We start from the raw sequence: 19,296 nt of genomic DNA, 5'->3' as shown, positions 1-19,296 counted from the left end.
TAAATTGAAATTACAAAATTCAATTTGGCTCGACCATAATCCAATCCCCTAACTATTTTCACTCTATAACATTTATGAAAATCCTAATCTACAAGGTCTATTGTAAATTCAAATAAATATTTGCATCAATGAGTTTATATATAAGAAGATATTAATATTTCATCTTTTCCTAACATATTTAATAAAATCTGGCAGCTATGCTTAAAGACCCTTAACCCTTTTCATCTTGAAATAGTTAATAGTATTTTCATATGAACACATTCTTCAAAGAAATGGAATATGTTCAACCAGGGTTGTGTAATGATATTGAGCATTTATAGATAAATTATATCTGTATTTATCATATATATATGGATGAAAATTCATGTAGGATCTTATTTGTACTCTGTTACTTAGAAATGGATGACATAAATGTAGTTGAATACTAGATATTAACTGATGGTTAATACTGTTTTTATATCTCTGTGGTAAGTATGGATGAATTCTTTACCTACTTAGAGCTCTGTAGTTTCCACATTTTTCATAGACAGCTCTGCAGTTGAAACGCTATGTCTGAGATGAATAGAAATACAAACCTGACTGTCTCATTAAACTACATTGATCCTGCATTAGGAGACAGATATTTATATTCTAGAAATATGCATACTCACACATACACACATACATGTTATGATAGTAAATATGTCAAATAGCTATACTACAAGATAGCAAAGCTAATTGTTATTATACCTGTGACTGTTCAGTTCCGCAATAGTAAAGTGAGTAGGGTGTTAGCAGCTGATCTTGAAGAAAAAAACAAAGAACTAACTATGACATTGAAAATCTCCTTCCCAGATGCTTTGCTGACTAATGTTGACCAGAATGTCCAGGAAACACAGGTGAGAAGCTTACTAACAGTTATTTACTTCAAAAACCACAGAAATTTGCTACTGATGTATCAAAACTTAATTGCTAACACACTAGTTCCTTGATTTGAGACTGTCCATTAAATCAAGTGCTTAGCAATATAAACTGCTCTTCACCTGGGTTCAAGATGCGTCTGGACAAACTGCTGATGAACATCAACGTTGTTGGGATCAAAGGTAGTTTGAATTCTGCCATTACTCTGACCCTGGAGCAACTCTTGTGGTCATTTCTGATTTAAGTCACTTTTACAACTCTTCTGTACACATAGATATCTTTGTATGAAAATAGTGACCCGCGCCTGACACATGTGTTTGTCAGGATATATTCAGCCATGACTCTCATCCCTGTCCTTCTGTCCTACAGTGGGTTGAGATCATACATTTTGCCTGGTTGAAAATGATATTCCCTTTTCTTCTTCACATTGCTTTTGATCATGGTCTTTATCAAATCAATAAAACCACTGACTAAGACATACCCCCCCACAAAAAAAAGAAAAGAAAGAAAATGATATTCCCTTACACTGCTATGCAAAATGAATGAAGTCGTTTTATACTGAAGGTCACACGAGCCTTGTTGGAGGCATTTTTTTCTGTCACTCATCAATTACTCTTCTTGGGAACTGTTCCCTTTGTTCTTTTTTTTTTTTATTTTCAAGTGAGTTTGATTCCTTCATTTTAATTGGATCAGAATGGAGGGACACTGAAACAATCTTTGCAAACGGCTGGAAGCTTCAGCCTTTAGGTTGAGATTTCAAATGGGGTAAAGTCTTTTAAATTTTTGAAAAAATAAAAAGCCCTGCATGTTGTCAATATCAAAGGTACTTTGAACCCCATATATATTTGCTCAATGTGTCATATGTACTAATAAATTCCATCTCTAAGAAGAGCAAACATTTTTATGTATCATTTCTTTCCTGACACCTTTCTTGAGTTTCTTTTTGTTCCCAATACTTTTTTATTCACTTTACATCCTGATCACGCCCCCTCCATCCGCTCCTCCCAGTCCCACCCCTTCAATTCTCTCCTCCTATTTTCCCTTCCTCTTCTCTTCAGAGAAGGGGCGTCCCCCTTGACTACCACCCCACACTATGATATCTACTTCCAGTATGACTAGGTAAGTCCTCTCTACTGAGGCCCAACCCAGTAGTCCAGGTAGAGGGAAGGAGTTTCTAATGGTCAGTAATAGAAATCAAGACAGGCTCTGGTCCACTTGTTAGGGGATCCACATGAAGACCAAACTGTATATTAGTTACAAGTGTGTAGGGGGTTTTGATCCAGCCCCTGTATGCTCTTTGATTCCTGGTTCGGTCTCTGTGATCCTCACAAGCCCAGATTAGTTGACTCTGTAGGTTTTTGTGTGGTGTCCTTGATCCCTTCTGGCTTACTCACTTCTATCCCCCACTCTTTCACAAATTTCCCGAACTCTCCCTGATGTTTGGCTGTGGGTAACCCAGAGCCAGAAAGACACACTTTCTGAAGTGCACTCTTGAGTTTCTGAAGACATGGATGGCTCAGTAGAAACCAAGCCCAGGTGCAACAGCTAAACCTGGCCTGCAGAGGGCGCCTGCTTCTCCACATTGTTTCAGTTTAACTTCTCGTTTCTCTCTCACTTTCTTTCCTAAAGTTCTCTAGCCTCTCCCTTCCTCGGCCTCCTTTCCTTTCTTCTCTATTCTTCCCTTTCTTTATTTATCTTCCTCTCTTTCTCTTACATTTAAAAATTTATTTGTGGCTTGAGTTTGGGCATCCAAGTGACCTGAACAGCTTAAATAATGAACTAGGTGCAAGCGATTGCCATATCAGAAATATTTCAAAGTCCTGCTCAATGTCATGTGGCAGATAGAAGCATACGAGTGAATAGCTAAGACTATTCAAATTGCCAAGTACAAGTTCCCAAGCACATTCCAAGGTCAATACACACCACTGTGACTCTTCTGTTTCGTTATTCAAAGTGAAATTTAGAAGTTAGCATTTGTGCTTACTTTGAGGATTCACTGTACTGCTACAGAAAATAAAATTCTGTCAGTGTGATGGATTCATAAAATTATTAACAATGACTTTTCATCACACTGAATTTAGTGCTCTTTATAGAAAATCTGAACATGTGATTAAAACAAAATGTAAATACGTGTCAGCCACTATCTACAACCATATATATATGTATATTTCTCCATAATATGTAATATGTAGTTTATGTTTTGCTTTGATTGAGCAACAAAAGGATAGAATATGCCAATCTTTAAAATTTTTGATAATGACCTTTAAAATATTTTTAAGAAATAAAAACAATACCTTCGTTTCATAGAAATACTTCATTTGCAGTTTTTATTTTTGTGTTTTCTATAACCATTACCAAGAAAATTCACACCTTAAAGAGAAAATGTTTGTCAAATCAGTGTTTAAATTTCATTCACTCATTTGCATGTTCTCATCCTATTTATATATAAGATTTCAAGCTGCTGCATTACTTCCCTGTAGGTATTCTTGGAACATTTTAGCTATCTTAGCTATTTCAGGCCTATCACAGGATAAAGGTCAACGCCCTTCTGAGAAGGCTGTGGCCCCCACTCTTTCTCACATGCCTTTTGAGTATAAGTGCTCTTTGCTGTGTGGATGAAGGGCCCTACAGCAGAGACTAGCCTTTGAGCACAGAACCACAGCCAGGGGCAGACTCAGGACTTCCCCACTGAAGCATCTATTAAGGGGACTTTTTATCACACACGGATTGTTTTAAATAGAATTTTATTTCTCAAAATGTCTTATCCTGTTTGTTTTGTTTTATTTTGAATTTTGTCTCGAAAGTCCTCAATCCTGAATAAATATGGAAATATATAGATCCTAAAATATTTCAACGAATTACATGAAGATATTACAGGATAAGATTGTAAGAATATGATTGCACAACAATGATTCAAGGTCAGGGGCATGGAGTCATTCGTATGTTTTGTGATAATATCCAGCCAATTCGGATAATTCACAAAGATTTGTATCCTTAACAGTAACCTCGTAAAACAAAGGATGCCCCATGTTAACATACTAGGAAGGGATGGTGCATTCAGAAGTTAGCAGATTTCTGTACACTGATACTGAAATGCTGTCAAGGATAATTTCAAGGACTTAGAGACTCAAAACTGTAAGAATGTGTATGCTTTCTTTGCGGTTGTGTGCACATGCACACACTTACAGGAAGCGTGGCATAGTCTATACTAGCTTATAGTAGCTTTAAAATACATGTTAATAATTTATAAATTTGACCTCCTTTTTACATTTTATTATCAAATAAGGTACTTATAAGCTTAGATTTTTGTTATAACTTCTTCAACAATGGACTTTAAACATTGAGTACAGTTGTTCTAAAGTAGCTATTAATATTTTTCAAATTCTCTGTATAAAGGAGGTAAAACATAAGTGAGTTTGATGATTAGACGTGCATTTATCCTTCGTTATAACCAAGCTATTAAAATAATTCAGATTTAACATTCGACTGTGTGGTTTATGCATTTCATATAAGGAATTTTATTTTACCTGCAGTCAGGTGTTCCTCTAAGTGAGATTAATCAGTGTGCAGTTTAGACAAATAATAGCTTTTGCTTCCTACATAAATTCTCTTAGCATGCATGTTAGTGTGTATGTGTGTCTGCTTGACTGAACATGTAGATGAGCCACAATATTTCTGTGTGAGTTTGTCTGTGTGTATGTATGTGTGTGATTGGACATGGATTAGTCATGATATTTCTCCCTCTGTGTGTGTGTGCCTGTGTGATTCTACGTGTGTATTAGCCATGATATCTCTTTCTCTCTCTCTCTCTCTCTCTCTCTCTCTCTCTCTCTCTCTCTCTCTCTCTCTCTCTCTCTCTCTGTGTGTGTGTGTGTGTGTGTGTGTGTTTACATATACATGAGCCATGATGTTCTTAAGACTGTCAGAGGACATTTTGGAGGAGTTAATCCCCCATGCGGAGTTCAAGGAGGAAAGCCATGTCACCGGGTTTGTTGGCTTGCATCTTTATCTGCTAGTTACATGACTGCACCCCCCCCTTTATTTGTCAAGACTTGAGTTTATATAAATATCCTAAATCCGTGAGAAATTTGAAGCCATCCTGGAGGAAATGATAATCACAATTGAAACTTTAAATATTTTTAGGAACTGACTTTTATATAGTTTTGTTTCAATTCATCATTAAATTAACCATGAAGTGTCTTCTTGTGAATTTTTCTTATTCACACTTTCTGTGTTTAGTTTGTGAATGAATAACTAATTAGTGAAACTGAACAATATTTTTCATTAAAGGCACAACCAAGTCTCATGAAAATTTCATGTTACAAATCTTTCTGCAGAATATAAAGAGTAGGGATCATGTAAGTTTTGGAATCGTGGAAGAATTCTAATAGAAGACACACATTTTTTTTTCTAAAAATCAGCAAAGGATATATTATAACAAATGGAATGGATCAATGAACACAAAGGATTTTACTTAGAGGGTGTTCAGGAAAATGAAATATGAGAAAATTCTGGCCTACAAATAAGTTTGACTCAAATGAATATGGTAGCTTAATGCACTTAGATATGCCTTTGAAATGGATGGTTATTATTACACATTTGCTAACTTTGAAATGATCAGATTGCATCTTCCCCATGAATGTGGGTGTCTGTACCAGTCCTGTACTTTATGTTGGGAGTCATCTGCCTGCATTTCTCAGCTCAGCAGCTTTAGACTTTCAACACCACGATCTTACTGATTTACTTTTTCTCCTTCTTTTCCTTTCCTTGATTGCAGAGGCTGGAGTCCATATGAAGAGCACCACTTCTCTCTCTCTTGAGAACAGTAGCCCCTGATATTTTTACTGGATAAAATTTGAAAATGTTTCAGTTCACAACTGTGGATTGCTGAACTGTTTGTCCCAGAAGGAATTGCTCATGGGAGTCAAGGCAACAATGTCTCCGATGCAGTGAAACTGGCTCCCTCACAACACGGTTCATCCCCTTTTAAAACCAAATTTTTTTCTTCTGATCTACAAATATTTTTTTTAAGAAAGGAAAGAGAACAAAGCCTCCATTGGCATCAAGTTCTGTATCAATCCATCCTACATTGCCATCCATGATTTAACAGACTGTAGAATCTTGAATAATCTATATCACTTTAACAAATAAATGTTTTACTATGACACAATTTGCACATTGCCTTATTTTGGGGAATACTTTATGCTTCAGACCTAAATGGTTGTATGAATTTTTATATGAAACAACATGTTTTAATAATCAAGTTCTTTTATATCTACAAGGTAAAGATCTTAAGGAATTCCTAATTGTTCAATAATACAATACATTTTTATTTAGGGTTGTGCCTATGTCTAAGGGAGGGGAGAACAACTCTCTGAACTCATGTATAGCAGCTGCATATTTCATGTGAGATGTGAAGGGAGTCTCTCTCTTCTTGGGCCATCAGTGAATTAGCAGTTTGGAGAAAGTGTAGATCAACTTTGACTTTCCTAAAGAACAAAGAAAATGGTAAAATTTAATAATCTGGTCAGGCTTATGTGTCATGGTCAGGGTCTGTTTCTCCAGCTTTTAAGAATTTTTAGAGTAAATAAAAAAGAACTCAAATCTATGCTAACACCAGAATATGTAGGATTGCAATATCGTTGAAGTTTACAGTGTGAATAAAGCTACACTTGGGTGGTATCCCACCACAGCCTTTTAGAGTAGAAACATCAGGAACAGTTTCTGTTCTTATTCTAAATTGTCATAACTATTTGAGTAAAACTTAAAGCTGCCTATGGCCTGTTTTAGTTTGGCATAGGATGTAACTTGAACGAACTGTAAGTAGTATTTGTTTTTAATGTGGAACTCAGTTTATTTGTTCAAATGTAGGAGATCATAATTGTTTTCCATGACACTGAAAGCAGCAGCCTACTACACGAGACAAAAACACTTGTGTACACTTCCTAGACATGACAAATGTGTGATTGAACCGGAAATAATTTCCTTAAGTTGAACTTTTGGTAATGATTTCTGATGATGGTAACTTGCTTCACTCTGTGTTTGTTGACAAGCCTGATATCTTTGGAAAATGTGGCGTGTTTGTGTGTGTCTGTGTGTGTGTGTGTGCATGCACACATGAACAAATGCTTAGAAATGTTAAAGAAATGAATATTCATTAAGCAATGAATACTGGCCTAAAAGATTTCTTCTATCATATTTCCTTCTCTTCCAATTTGCAAATGCCAGAGACAACGGTGTTTCTGTATCATAGTCCAGAGCAGTATTTCACAGTCGGAGCATCCCATTTGTGCCCTTACCCCATTCTTGCTTTTCTTTGTTGGTGAAACCTAGTGATTTTAGCCTGATCTGTCATCTATCTGCTTTTGTTTTGTTTTTAGAAAACCACCAAAATTTTCTTTTCTATGGACTATACTTTAAATGTATTCAAATGAAAATTACTTAATGTCTTACTCTACATCTCCAACAATAAACAAAAGTCTTGCATTTGCAGCATATTCAGTCATGCATTAAGGAAGCTATCATAATATTTACATAAAATATTTATTATTATGAAGTGTCTCAATATAAGATTCTTCAGGTATGCAATAAGGAATAATCTTGTGCAATGATATACATGGATACATTTTTTAAATTTTAATATGTTTTGTGTATTTATTTTGTACATATGTATGTGTGCATGATGTGTGGATATGTGTAAACCGTGGAGTGCATGTGGAGTTGAAGGGACAACTTCTATGAATAGGTTTTCTCCTTCTATCATAGGTATATCAGGAATTGAACTCAGATCTTCAGAGTTGATGGCAAGCACCTTCACCCTATTAGCTATCTCATTGTATCCAAATTTCCCAATATTAAGGATGTTCAAAAGTACACAAATAACCAAATAAGATTAATGATCATCCACAAAGTTCTACGTAATAGCAACAAAATAGTTTCAAGATGAATGGGAACAATAAATTTAATTCATTATGTTACAATTCAAGTGCTTAAATAATCAAATGAGTGGCAGCAAATGTCCACCATAGAATTAGCAAGCACATACAGAAGTCATTTCTATGTTTTCATTTCTAGGTAATTTTTCAATTGTGTTACATGTCTGGATGCTCACAGAAGCTCTTAGGCAGCATCTTAGACACAGCATTTTATAAAACATAGGAAGAACCTGAATAGGAATTAAAAGGAGTGCTATGTGGGTTATATATGCAAAGCTTACGAATTGTTAGGCAAATTAGAAACTATTGGTCAAAATTCATATCTAAAAGTTTTTATAATTATAATCTGAAGAACTGAGAAAGACTAATAAAGTATTATTTGGTCAAAAATAATAACATAAATAAAATTAAGTAATTTTAATCATTACTTTTAGTTTTACAAATGACACACTATATTTTACAGTGATTTTGTTTTTTAATTTGATATAAAAATATTCACAACTTATGTATAGTGCTTTGAAACATGGTTATTTTTTCCAAAAATACTTGAATGGACAGTTATATCAGTTTTGTGTTTTATGTACCTTTTGGTTCATTCACTTTTTTTTTTACTTTCATTTAAAAGATATATGTATTAGCGCTTTCTAGATTACCTGATGAAATATCATATTTAAAATATATGGAAATATTGAGTATATTAATGACACATAATCTTTAAATTCAGTTAGAGACAAAAGTTTCCAACAGAATAAAGTTCCATCGCCTATGCAAGTATGATGGTCGGTATGTGCCCTATACTGCTTTTCATGATGGCTTTTATTGTGGAAAACATTTAACAGAATAAGTGACATCTTTGAGCAACACATGTCAGCAGTGTTAACTGCACTCACAATGTTGTGCTCATTCTTTTCATGTAGCAATAATTCTAACTTCTCCATTCCTACCTAGTTCCTGCTTGACACTACAGACTTTACTCACTGTGAATTTTTAGTGTAGATATTTCATGCAAGAAAGATAATGTAATATTTCTCTTTTGTACCTAGTTTATTTCAATTACCAAAATTGAAGGTTACTTCACATTGAAGCATAAAAAATAGTATTATCATTAATCATCTGAATTAATCATTCATTTTTAATGGCCACAGTTTTTCACCCTTTGGCTACTGTTAATTATGTCAAAATGTTTAATGTTGTCCCAGTATGACTTGATTCTCAGTTTTCAATTCTTTGCATTTGTATTTACATGATGAGCCACTAGGTTATGTGGCAATTTTTGTTTTGATTCGTCTTTTCTTTTTTAAATATGATTTTTAAATAAATTGCTACATTGATGTTCACTACACCTACATTGGTTTACTTTCCATGAAGCAATGTATGGGACTTATTTGTCCATATTTATAATTTTAAAATAAGTCTAAGTCACAGTCACAAGATGCTTAACCATAAGGGCACATTTAGAGACACATTCCTTTAGATGACTTTTCATAGTAATCAGGTCAAAATGTGTGCTAACAAAGAAATAAGGTACCATGTCATAACACAATGTAATCTTAGTGATTCAATGGCATACATGCTATCCTATCATTTGAAATGTTTGTACCAATTAGATGTTTCCCTTGAATTTGACTTGCATTTCCTAGATCTCTCATGGTGTTGATTGCTATTCAGTGTATTTATTGAACCTTTAATATCTTCTCTGGTGAACTGTCATGTCTCATATTCGCCTACTTTAAATTAGTTTGTCTTTTTTAAGGCACATGTCTGAGGCCTGAGTGTGTTCCATTTGAGGTGGTGCTTATACATCTGTTATTGGATTTATAGTTTTGAATTTTCTCCCATAGTTTGGAGTGTCTTAACAAACTTTTATAAAACCTTTTTACTATATTCATTTCTTCATGTAATCTGTGCGTGTGTGTGTGTGTGTGTGTGTGTGTGTGTGTACTACAGGATGTGTGTTGAAGTCAAACAAAAAGTTTGGAGTCAGTTTTTACCTTTTACCATATGAGTTATAGGTATTAAATTGAGGTTGTAAGGATGTGCCTTTATTACAACCACATTATTTGTATGTCATATATATTTGTGTGTGTGTGTAATATATATATATATAAAGAAAAATAATTATTATGAGGTAAGTACATATTTTTTCTATTATTGCTTGTCAATTTATCGATAAATGAATAAATTCATTCTCCAACCCTAGGAAATGCTACTTTTTTCCTTATAAATTTACAAGAAGATTTAAAGAAAATTTGTTCAGGATTTGAAGTAGAATTTCATTCTTTCAGCACTATCAGAATACACTGCTCATTCGTCTTTTATTGAACCATCCTTCCCTGCCTAGAATCAATTGATCCTCACCAATATATTAATTCTGCCATCCTGATACTTTCTGTTAGACTTCATGTTTGTCTTATGAGTGTACAGCAGCACTACAATTAATAGGGTTTAATTCGCTTGTGAAGAGAAAGTGAAAGTACACCATTTCTCTTCTTTCCCTTTCATGATCAATATTGAGGATACCTTGAAATTCAATACTCATGTGATGTTTGAGCTGACCTTGATTCTTTCATTCATTCTTGTAGGGTTTGTTCTATATTCTGCTAGGTTCTGTATATAAAGACGTGTCATCAATAAGTGGAGTTTTATTTATTTTTCTCCTTTTCTAGTATGAATGCTTTTGTTTCCCTTTTCTAACTTCTCTGACAGTAACAATAAAAATGGATATCTTTGTGCTTCCATCTATGCTACTAGAGAAAACCTTTCAGCCTTTCATAATCAGTATGATGTAATCCGTAGATTTTTCAGAAATTGTCCTTATGTTAAGGAAAGTCTTTCTGCTACTATATGTCTTGTTAACTTAAAATGTATTAGAGTTGTCAAATTCTATTCTTTAAACAAATAATATAGTTACGCATATTTTTATATTTTTACATGTGTATAAATTTAATATAGTGCATTGATAGATGGCTATGGCACTTTTAGGATAAAATTTCCACAGTGATTGTGTGTTGCACTTTTAAAATTCAACTGGTTTGATTTGTTAGTATTTTGAGGATTTGGGCTTAGGTGTAAAATATATTGCCTTATTCTATGTATCTCTAATATCTCCATCTTTTATTGTTCTCAGGATGATATGGTTCAATAGAGTGAATGGAAATTAATTTCTCAGTTTCAGTTTGTTAGATTTCACCAGTGAATCCATTTGGATTCATGATATTCTCCAAATTATTGTTTTGGTGGTATTACTTATTTTGAATTAATTATTTTTGCATTAAAAAGCCCTCCAACTTTTGTTTAAAGCTGTTTATAATTTTTTTTGCACTCTGCCAATGTTTGTTTTAGGTGGCTTTGGACTTTATTTTTGTTCAGGTATGTTAATAACCACAATGCTTTCTTGACCAATTGCAGTGTTTGCAATGAAATCATCTTTCAGGCACAGTCTATTTGTTTGTTTAAATACTGGACAAGCATGCAAACTTTTGTTTGTTTGTTTCTTGTTTTCTTCTATCCTTATTTACTTTTTGATTTGAAATATTAATCTCCATTTAAAATTATTGATGAGAACAGACGTAAAGCACTACTCTCATTTAATTTTGCGCATCTTACATCTTGCAAAAGCAACCCAGAATCACTATGAATATATAAATGACTTTGAATTTTGCAAATTATAAAATATTTTTTCCCTGGACTTAGCCATTGTTTTTTACCATATTCTTCCTCCAAATATTGTAAGGTTATTAGTTAATCCTCCTGTACTTTAAGGTCTGCTGCATCTCTGATCGGTGAACTGATTTAGACAAAACATAGGTGATTATTTAACCACATTCCTTCAGGTACTTCCAAAACAGTTTAGGAAGGACAGAAAGCACAAGGCATGTGTGAGGTCTGCTAACCTTGCTCAGAGGGGGAACAGTGTGTGAACAGGTGCACAGGCAGATACTTTGTCAACATTTCTGTTGTAAAAGTAGGAGATGGAAAAAGACAACTGAAAATGGCATTCTGACATTCTGTCACCTCCAGCATTCTCCCTTCACAACATTTATTTAGCTGCTGTACAACTTTGACCTTTATCTAGAGATCTGAGTGCACTGGATATGACTGTTTTAGTTTCCTTTAATATATCTGGAAGAATTTAAACTGACCTGCTCACCTCCACATTAGCCGAATACTCCTGCATGTTATATTCAATAGAGTTTTACAAATGTAATGCAAATGGAAAAATAAGACCTGAAAGCCAGAAGGTGACACATGCTGTTGTTATTAGAGTTATAGTATATGATAATCTGAATAAATTGATTCAGGATTTATATTTTCTATGTGTAAAATTTCCATATGCTTATGCTTTTGTCAAACTCCCCACCTATAATTAGCTTGTCTTCATGCTTTCTTTGCAGGTTTCACTACCTCAATTTCACCCTATTTGAAATTTACTTCAAAGGCCTAATGTGCAATATTCTTCTGAATCTTATTAGTTATCTTGAATAGCAGTCATTATAAAATTTAACCTATTACAAATGTTCAAACCAACAATTACAAGCCAACATCCATGTAATCAGACTCAAAAAATAGTTATTATGCTGCTAAAATAGTTAGTAAACTGCTGTATATAGCTATACATCATGTTCAAAGCTACAAGAATATTAAAATATGATGTCTTCCAAAGCATGAAAATGCAAATATATCTGAATTGGCAATTCATACATAATGTATAATAAGAAAATTTATACGTAAAAATATTTGTAAACCAGTACTAACTTTTTATATTATTGTAGCAAATATATTTATGGAGCTAATTTGAGATATTTTCAGGTTTATTACTGTTGTAATTTATATTTAAGGAAAAAAAAAGAATATCAGGGACAACTACAAACAATATACCTGACGACATTTTATGACTCCAAGGATATGAGATGTATAATTGTTAGGGAAAATTTTTAGAAATTAATGCATCCAACTTTTTCCCATAAAAATTAAGGAAACAATGCTTATTCACTAAATATCATTTTACTTTTCATAACAGTTTAGGTTTAAAAATGTTTAATTGGATTTGTTTGTAAATGGTTTTATTTGAATGAATTTCCAAAGTAAGTGACTTAGAGAAGTGTTCACATAGATTCTCCACCCACCAACAGACCTCTATAGCATTACTAAGGTAACAATTTAGCAGGCAAGATGTAACCTTAAGACTCCCTACTTTTGCATCTACTCGTTTAGCATTTAATGTCCTGGGTTAAAATTCCACAACTAGAGATATAGAAACACAATTTACTCAAGGACAACCAAATCCTGATGACTAAGTATTGAAGAAATATGCAGAGATTTTTGCCCATGCATGGATATTAGTATGGATTCAAGAGCCTAAATCTGGAAATTGAGTACAAACTAATCAAGAGGCTCACTTAAACAAGAGACACAAAAAGAGTTCACAGAGTGGTGTTTCTTAAGGTAAGTAAAATGTAAAAACATACACACCCAGTGACTACATTAAGATAATCACAAGATGATATGATCCAAGTTTCAGCTAAAGTAGTATTTCTGTACATCTTCAACTCAAAGCTATATTACCAAGAACTCATAGTTTTTTGTGTTATTTATAAAGCTATGTACTTGGAATTCATTTTCCTAGAGGTTATTCAAATGTTACTAAGTTCAGGGACTTCTTCAATGTTTAGTAGTGCATTGGTTATATAGGACAAGTAATGTATATTGCATCAACAGCTGTTCACAGAAGGAATGAAGGATGATGTATGTGAATCAGTTAAAGTCATGATTTAATTAGAATGGCAGCAAACAAGCTGAGAGATGTGATAAGTTGTAAAATGTATTAATAGAACTATATTTCCTTATCCAATAAGCTTACATTTATTCAATATACACTAACAAGTATACTTGTTAGAATAATTTGTTTCTCAATCTTTCTCTTTATCTAGATAAAATAGATAATAAATGAGTTTCAAATACCTAAGGCATGCTTATACCAAACAAGTGAATTGAATATAATTGGATGATGGATCCAGGCATAAAGACATTGTTTTGAATGTAAACAATGTACATATACAAAATTCTCATATCCACTAAAGTATGTTATGACAGTAATAAATGTGCAAGAGACCAATGAAAACTGATTATATGTGACTATACAAATTTGAGTTTAGTACCAAAAAATATGGGGATAAGAATAAGAGTATCAAAGAATGTCTGGTATAAAAATATTCCTTTTTTTAGAGTAATTTGAAGTTTGATGTTGATGATAGTAAATGCTTGGAGCTTGTGAGTTAGGCCTGATTGTTCATTCCTTGGGTTATTGCAATGGCTATATTGAAGTCCAAATATCAAAAGTTCAATGCTAGTCTTTTTTACATAACATGCTTGAGAGCAGCATGGGATATGTGAGAATCTACTTGGAAGAAAGAGACAACCAGAAAGAATAAAAGAAAGAATGCTGGGAAGTAAGGAGGGAAGGAAGGAGGGAAGGGAAAAAGACATAGTTTAGACATACAATAACATACAATTTTGTATATAGCAAAGTACAGTTTACCTTCCTTGGTGTGTAACAACCATCTTCTTGTTCTTCTCTCGGAATAGGAGCTTGTTTCCTGTCCTGAACTCAGTCCTAAATAGCCACACACAATTCATTCCCACTATCCTCACAAGAAATACTTTAATTTACCTGAATGACTCCATAGTTCATAAGTATTCAAGAGTTACTTACCTCTACCATATATGGTGGCCACCCTGACTTGGAATTGAACCTAGTTGAATCACTTGATATAGGGTCAGCTGTTGTGAAAAGATAAAGTTGTATTTCTATTTTCTGTTTCTAATATATGTATGCCTTTATGTTACATAGCTTTTATTTATTTAGTAGTTATATTCTCTTAAAATTAAAAATGTGATAAAGTGTTCTTTCCTAGTGAAGCCCAGCAAGGTAGTTCAGGTATGGTGAAGAAAATCAAATGGCTGGGAACAGACTAGATGTTCCAAGGTGGGGTAGTACCCAAGGGGGCACCTTTTCTCTGAGGAACGGGGAAGGGGGCAGCGGGGGAAGGAATTTATAATGATGGGACTGAGAGGAGGAGAGTGAAGGATGTGAAGCGAATAAAAAATAAAAAAAATTAGAAAATGTGATAAATTGTCACTAATATATAAATAAATATGAAATAATTTTTAAAAGAATCTTGATGCTAGGAATTTTCTCTAATAATTTTATATGGCACTATCTAGTTCTCTGCTATTTCTTCTTTTTACTCACTGACAAATATCTGGTGCTCAGAATGTTTAGGGATAATTATTTATTTTTATGTCATGTGTTACACATATAAACCTGAAATTTGTTATTAATTTATATCTTTTATTTTTCAGATTAAAGATCATGCCTATTTTTTGCAATCTGAAACATCAAAATGATCAATATTCTAATCATTTGTTCCGTATATTTGTTGAAAGAATATAATTTGTTCCCTAGATAGTCTCCTTCTGTTTTTAGTAATTCTTTTACTTTCTCCTTTCTTGTCTTTTATTTTTACTTTTAAAGATTTACTTCCCCTTTAATTATATGTGTGTGTGTTTGTGTGTGCTCGTGTGTGTGTGTGTGTGTGTGTGTGTGTGTGTGCGCATGGGAGTACCTACATGTGTTTTGGGTGTCAGATGAGTCCAGAAAAGGGGAAAAGGGTATAAGATTCCTTGAAGTTTCAGGTAATTGTGAGAAGCCCAGTATGGGTAATAGTATTTGAACTTACATCTTCTTTAGGACCAGTACTGGGATGTGAGGGTAATCTGACTGAAACACTTGTCATCCCATTGACCACCTCATTGATTTGGATGATATGGCTGGTTAGGCAGGTGTACCTTCGACCCCTCAATGTTCCATGTCAGTCTCTCAAGAAGCAAAGCCCTAGGTTGAAGAGGCCTTACTATATAGAAGAGGTTCTGTCTTTGGTCAAGGGTTTACCAATAGCTGCTTTCCCCTGATACAATCTCCAAACAATCCTCAAGAACCTTCTTTTAGCCACTGAAGCATATCCAATCTCTTTAGAGTCTTCTTTATTCAGTGCATGGGGCATACCAGGAAACCCCTTAGTAAATGTAAACTTTCCTCATAAGTTTAGTGACAATAAATATTCTCTACAACGGTTTTCGGGTATCCTGGGATTTCAGAAAAAGATCCATTTTTAGGTTTTAGCTCTTTTCCCCTCTTCAGGAAACCTTCTGTGTTTTGCATGTGCTATACAGCCGTCATCTCATCACTTCAGGTCAGCTACATAGTCTTCTGGGCTCTTTAAGGGTTTTGAATTCCTCTTGCTGTGTGGATATGAGAATGGGGTGTCATGATAGCGATTTGCCTGTGACAAAGTTAGATAATAATATCTTCACTTTACTATCAGAAAAGTAAATAGTTCCTAAAGTTAGAGTTTACTTCAAATGGGTCCGATTGCTTTGCATTAAAATACGTATTTTCAAAATTATTTCTATTAAATCTAAGTACTTTCCTTGATCCTGTTAATTAGCTCACAATTTGGAAAAAAAATTGCTAAGCTACAAATATTTTTCTAAATAATGGCCAACATGTTTAATGTTTAGCATGCTGTGTTGACTTCTTGTGAAAATAAAATTTTAATTTTTTCTATTTAATTATATTTTTTCTATTATCACGCTTGTACATGTATATGGTGTGTGTGTGTGTGTGTGTGTGTGTGTGTGTGTGTGTGTGTTAGAGAATGGGGACAGGAACATGCCACAGTATGTGTTGGGGTTTGGAGGACAGCATTTTAGAATCTATTGCCTCATTCTATTTTCTGATCTAGGACACAAATTTATGTTGTCAGTTTTTTGCATTAAAGGATATCATAAAACACGCACAATGATAGCATGTCTGACTCCAGTCTTAGAATTTGCAAATATTATTTAAGAATTCATTTTGTTAAATACTATAATTTCAATATAGTAAATTGAATAATCCTCTTACATACTATCAAGTTATTCTGTATGAGACACTATAGCAACCCCAACATTAATTGGAACCTCACAAGATAAATATGTTAAAATCATATTAAAGTCATCTAGGGGAAAATATCAAGTAGCCATGATTTATTGTCTTCCTTACAGTTTCAAGTTTTGTTCTTACTGTAATTATGGATAAAACTATTATGAAACATTGATGCAAAGGTATGTAACAACTTATAATTCATAATTTCTACTTTTTTTAGAAATCACACTTTCTGTTTGTTCAAATCATCACATAATTTTGTTTTTTTTCTTTTTTCAATACAGATAAATAATCTTTCAATAACAATAATTATTTCTAATATGTAACATTTGAATGCCTTATGATCTCATCAAATACCCTCTGAACATTGGTATTAATAGGCAACCAATATCATATAGCACATCAATCCTTTCATGTATCAGCTACACCAAAATTATGATTTATTACCACTAATAGTAGCTTCTTTACAGAGATTGATTGAAGTGAGATTTAAAAATTTATATCATTTATAAGTTATCATTTATAAGTAAATAACACGCTTGTAACTGAGTTCTCAGAAATATTAATTTTGGCCAGCAATATGGCTTAACAGGTAAATGTGCTTGCTATCAAGCCACATGACCAAACTTTGACCTTTAGAACATAGTAAGGACATAGTAGACTTCAGAAAGTTGTTTCTTGACCTTTATAAGCAGGCCAGGGCACATGTGCTTCCTTCCTGAAATCCACAAAATACATAAGCAAACAGAAATTGTTTAAAGATAGAAATGTCTCCAATTTTGACATTCCTTGTTTCAACCTTGACATTCTCTTTATTCCATGAAATAGTAAAAATACATTAAGACTACTTTTAACCTTTAATTAAATTCAACTATATTTTAAGCCTCTAATATAAGATATTAACTTAATGACACACACCCAACCCAGCTACATTGTGTCATAGCTAGTGCTATCTTGTTGTTGAGCACCTTACAACACTTATAGTACTATGTTCCTTATTATTAACTAATTTTCATTTTTTCCAACTTAGTGGCCAAGACTATAAGCATAAAAGGAGAATATGTGTACCAAATATAGTGATTTAGCAGCAGATTTATAGATACTGAAAAGTAGCCTGGAAATCATAAATGGAAGTAAAATTTGACTTTTACAAAAAGTTAGATAGGAAGAATTGCTGCAGGCAACATAAGATATTGAGAAGTAGACTCGAGAGCTTGTTGTGCAGTGGAGAAGGCAGAGCAATAGCTATGCATGAGAGATAGCATTGTTGTAAGAAAATAGAGGTTTTTCTATATAGAATGGCCTTATTTAATGTAAGCATGTATGACATGGAAATCTGATAAAACTCTTCAGCAGCGAAATTAAGAAAGCAGCAGCAGAAAGAATTTATGAGTTCTATTTTTATGCTCAGGATACATTACAATAAAAAAGACACTAATGTTATGATAAAAGATAGCCATATTTAATGGTTAAAAATATAAAGCAAGTGTAGAGGGGCATTGACAAGGTAAAGTCATACTGGAACTACACACCTACTGGTCGATTGCACATATATCACGGAGTGACATCCATCTAGTCTGGTTACACAGTTAGAAAGTCACAGATGCTATCAGTTAGAATTTTCTTTACTTTTGGACAAATTTCCATTCTTGAGTTGGCCAGAATCTATGTTCTCACAGAATGAAGATTGAAGTTAGGCCCCTGGAGTTGCTCAAATTTAAAAGCTTCAGCAGAGCCTCATCAAGCGCTATTCAATTCTAGTTCTATTTGGTTATTACTTATTTGATTGATTTTCTCAAAGATAAAAACAAAACCATTAACATAAGAAAGAGTACAGTTGAAGACTTATGACTCAGGGTGTAACCACCAAGCCATATTCTGATGACTTTTTTTTTGGTATTTCAGAAATAATTTATAAAGCATGAAATATTATGGTCTAGAATTTGGACTTTCAAGCCAGGACTTAGGTATATTCGAACAACAGCTAATTATTCAAACAAATATAAACTGCTTCTGCTTCTAGGTTTTGTCTAATTCACTTGGCCTGAGTTATTCAGTATCTATAACTTATGAAAACATTCAGTAACAAATTACATCTAGGTATTTTGTCTTCAAAAATAGACAGCGTCATGTTATAAGAGGTAGAAATCTTAGTTTCAATACCAAGTGAGTTGACAAAGCATTGTTCCTCCACATTTGGATGGTAAGTCTATGCAATATGAGCTAGCAAATTTGTTTTAGCTCCAGTTTCTAAATTTCTAGAAACTTTAATATTTTAATGCCACACATAGTGATCTTATTTGAAATTTGATGTATAGATACACAATGCATTCCTATAGTCCTTAATATGAGAGGCTGAACTTTATTTTCTTTGGTACTCATAGATAAGCCTGTGTAGAAATAAAAAAGAATACACCCCAAGTCTGAATCTCTCTCTCTCTCTCTCTCTCTCTCTCTCTCTCTCTCTCTCTCTCT

At 33.4% G+C, this 19,296-nt stretch overlaps 1 protein-coding gene across 2 annotated transcripts in view; it reads left to right on the top strand.

Annotated features, from left to right (window-relative positions):
- The window catches only part of Lrfn5 (leucine rich repeat and fibronectin type III domain containing 5), a 285,456-nt gene extending 279,389 nt beyond the window's left edge, over positions 1-6,067 (top strand). For both annotated transcript variants that reach the window (XM_028782248.1, XM_028782240.1), the window contains 2 exons: positions 835-878; positions 5,678-6,067. In XM_028782248.1, coding sequence (XP_028638081.1) covers positions 835-878; positions 5,678-5,695 — 62 coding nt within the window. In that variant the 3' untranslated portion in view covers positions 5,696-6,067. The remainder of the gene's footprint in view (positions 1-834; positions 879-5,677) is intronic.
- Positions 6,068-19,296: the final 13,229 nt, after the last annotated feature.

The sequence above is a fragment of the Grammomys surdaster genome, unplaced genomic scaffold, assembly GCF_004785775.1.
Source record: "Grammomys surdaster isolate TR1022 unplaced genomic scaffold, NIH_TR_1.0 98, whole genome shotgun sequence".
In the NCBI taxonomy this organism is placed as follows: Eukaryota; Metazoa; Chordata; class Mammalia; order Rodentia; family Muridae; genus Grammomys; species Grammomys surdaster.
Note: the sequence above shows the minus strand (reverse complement) of the source record. Positions and strands in the feature narration are given on the sequence as shown.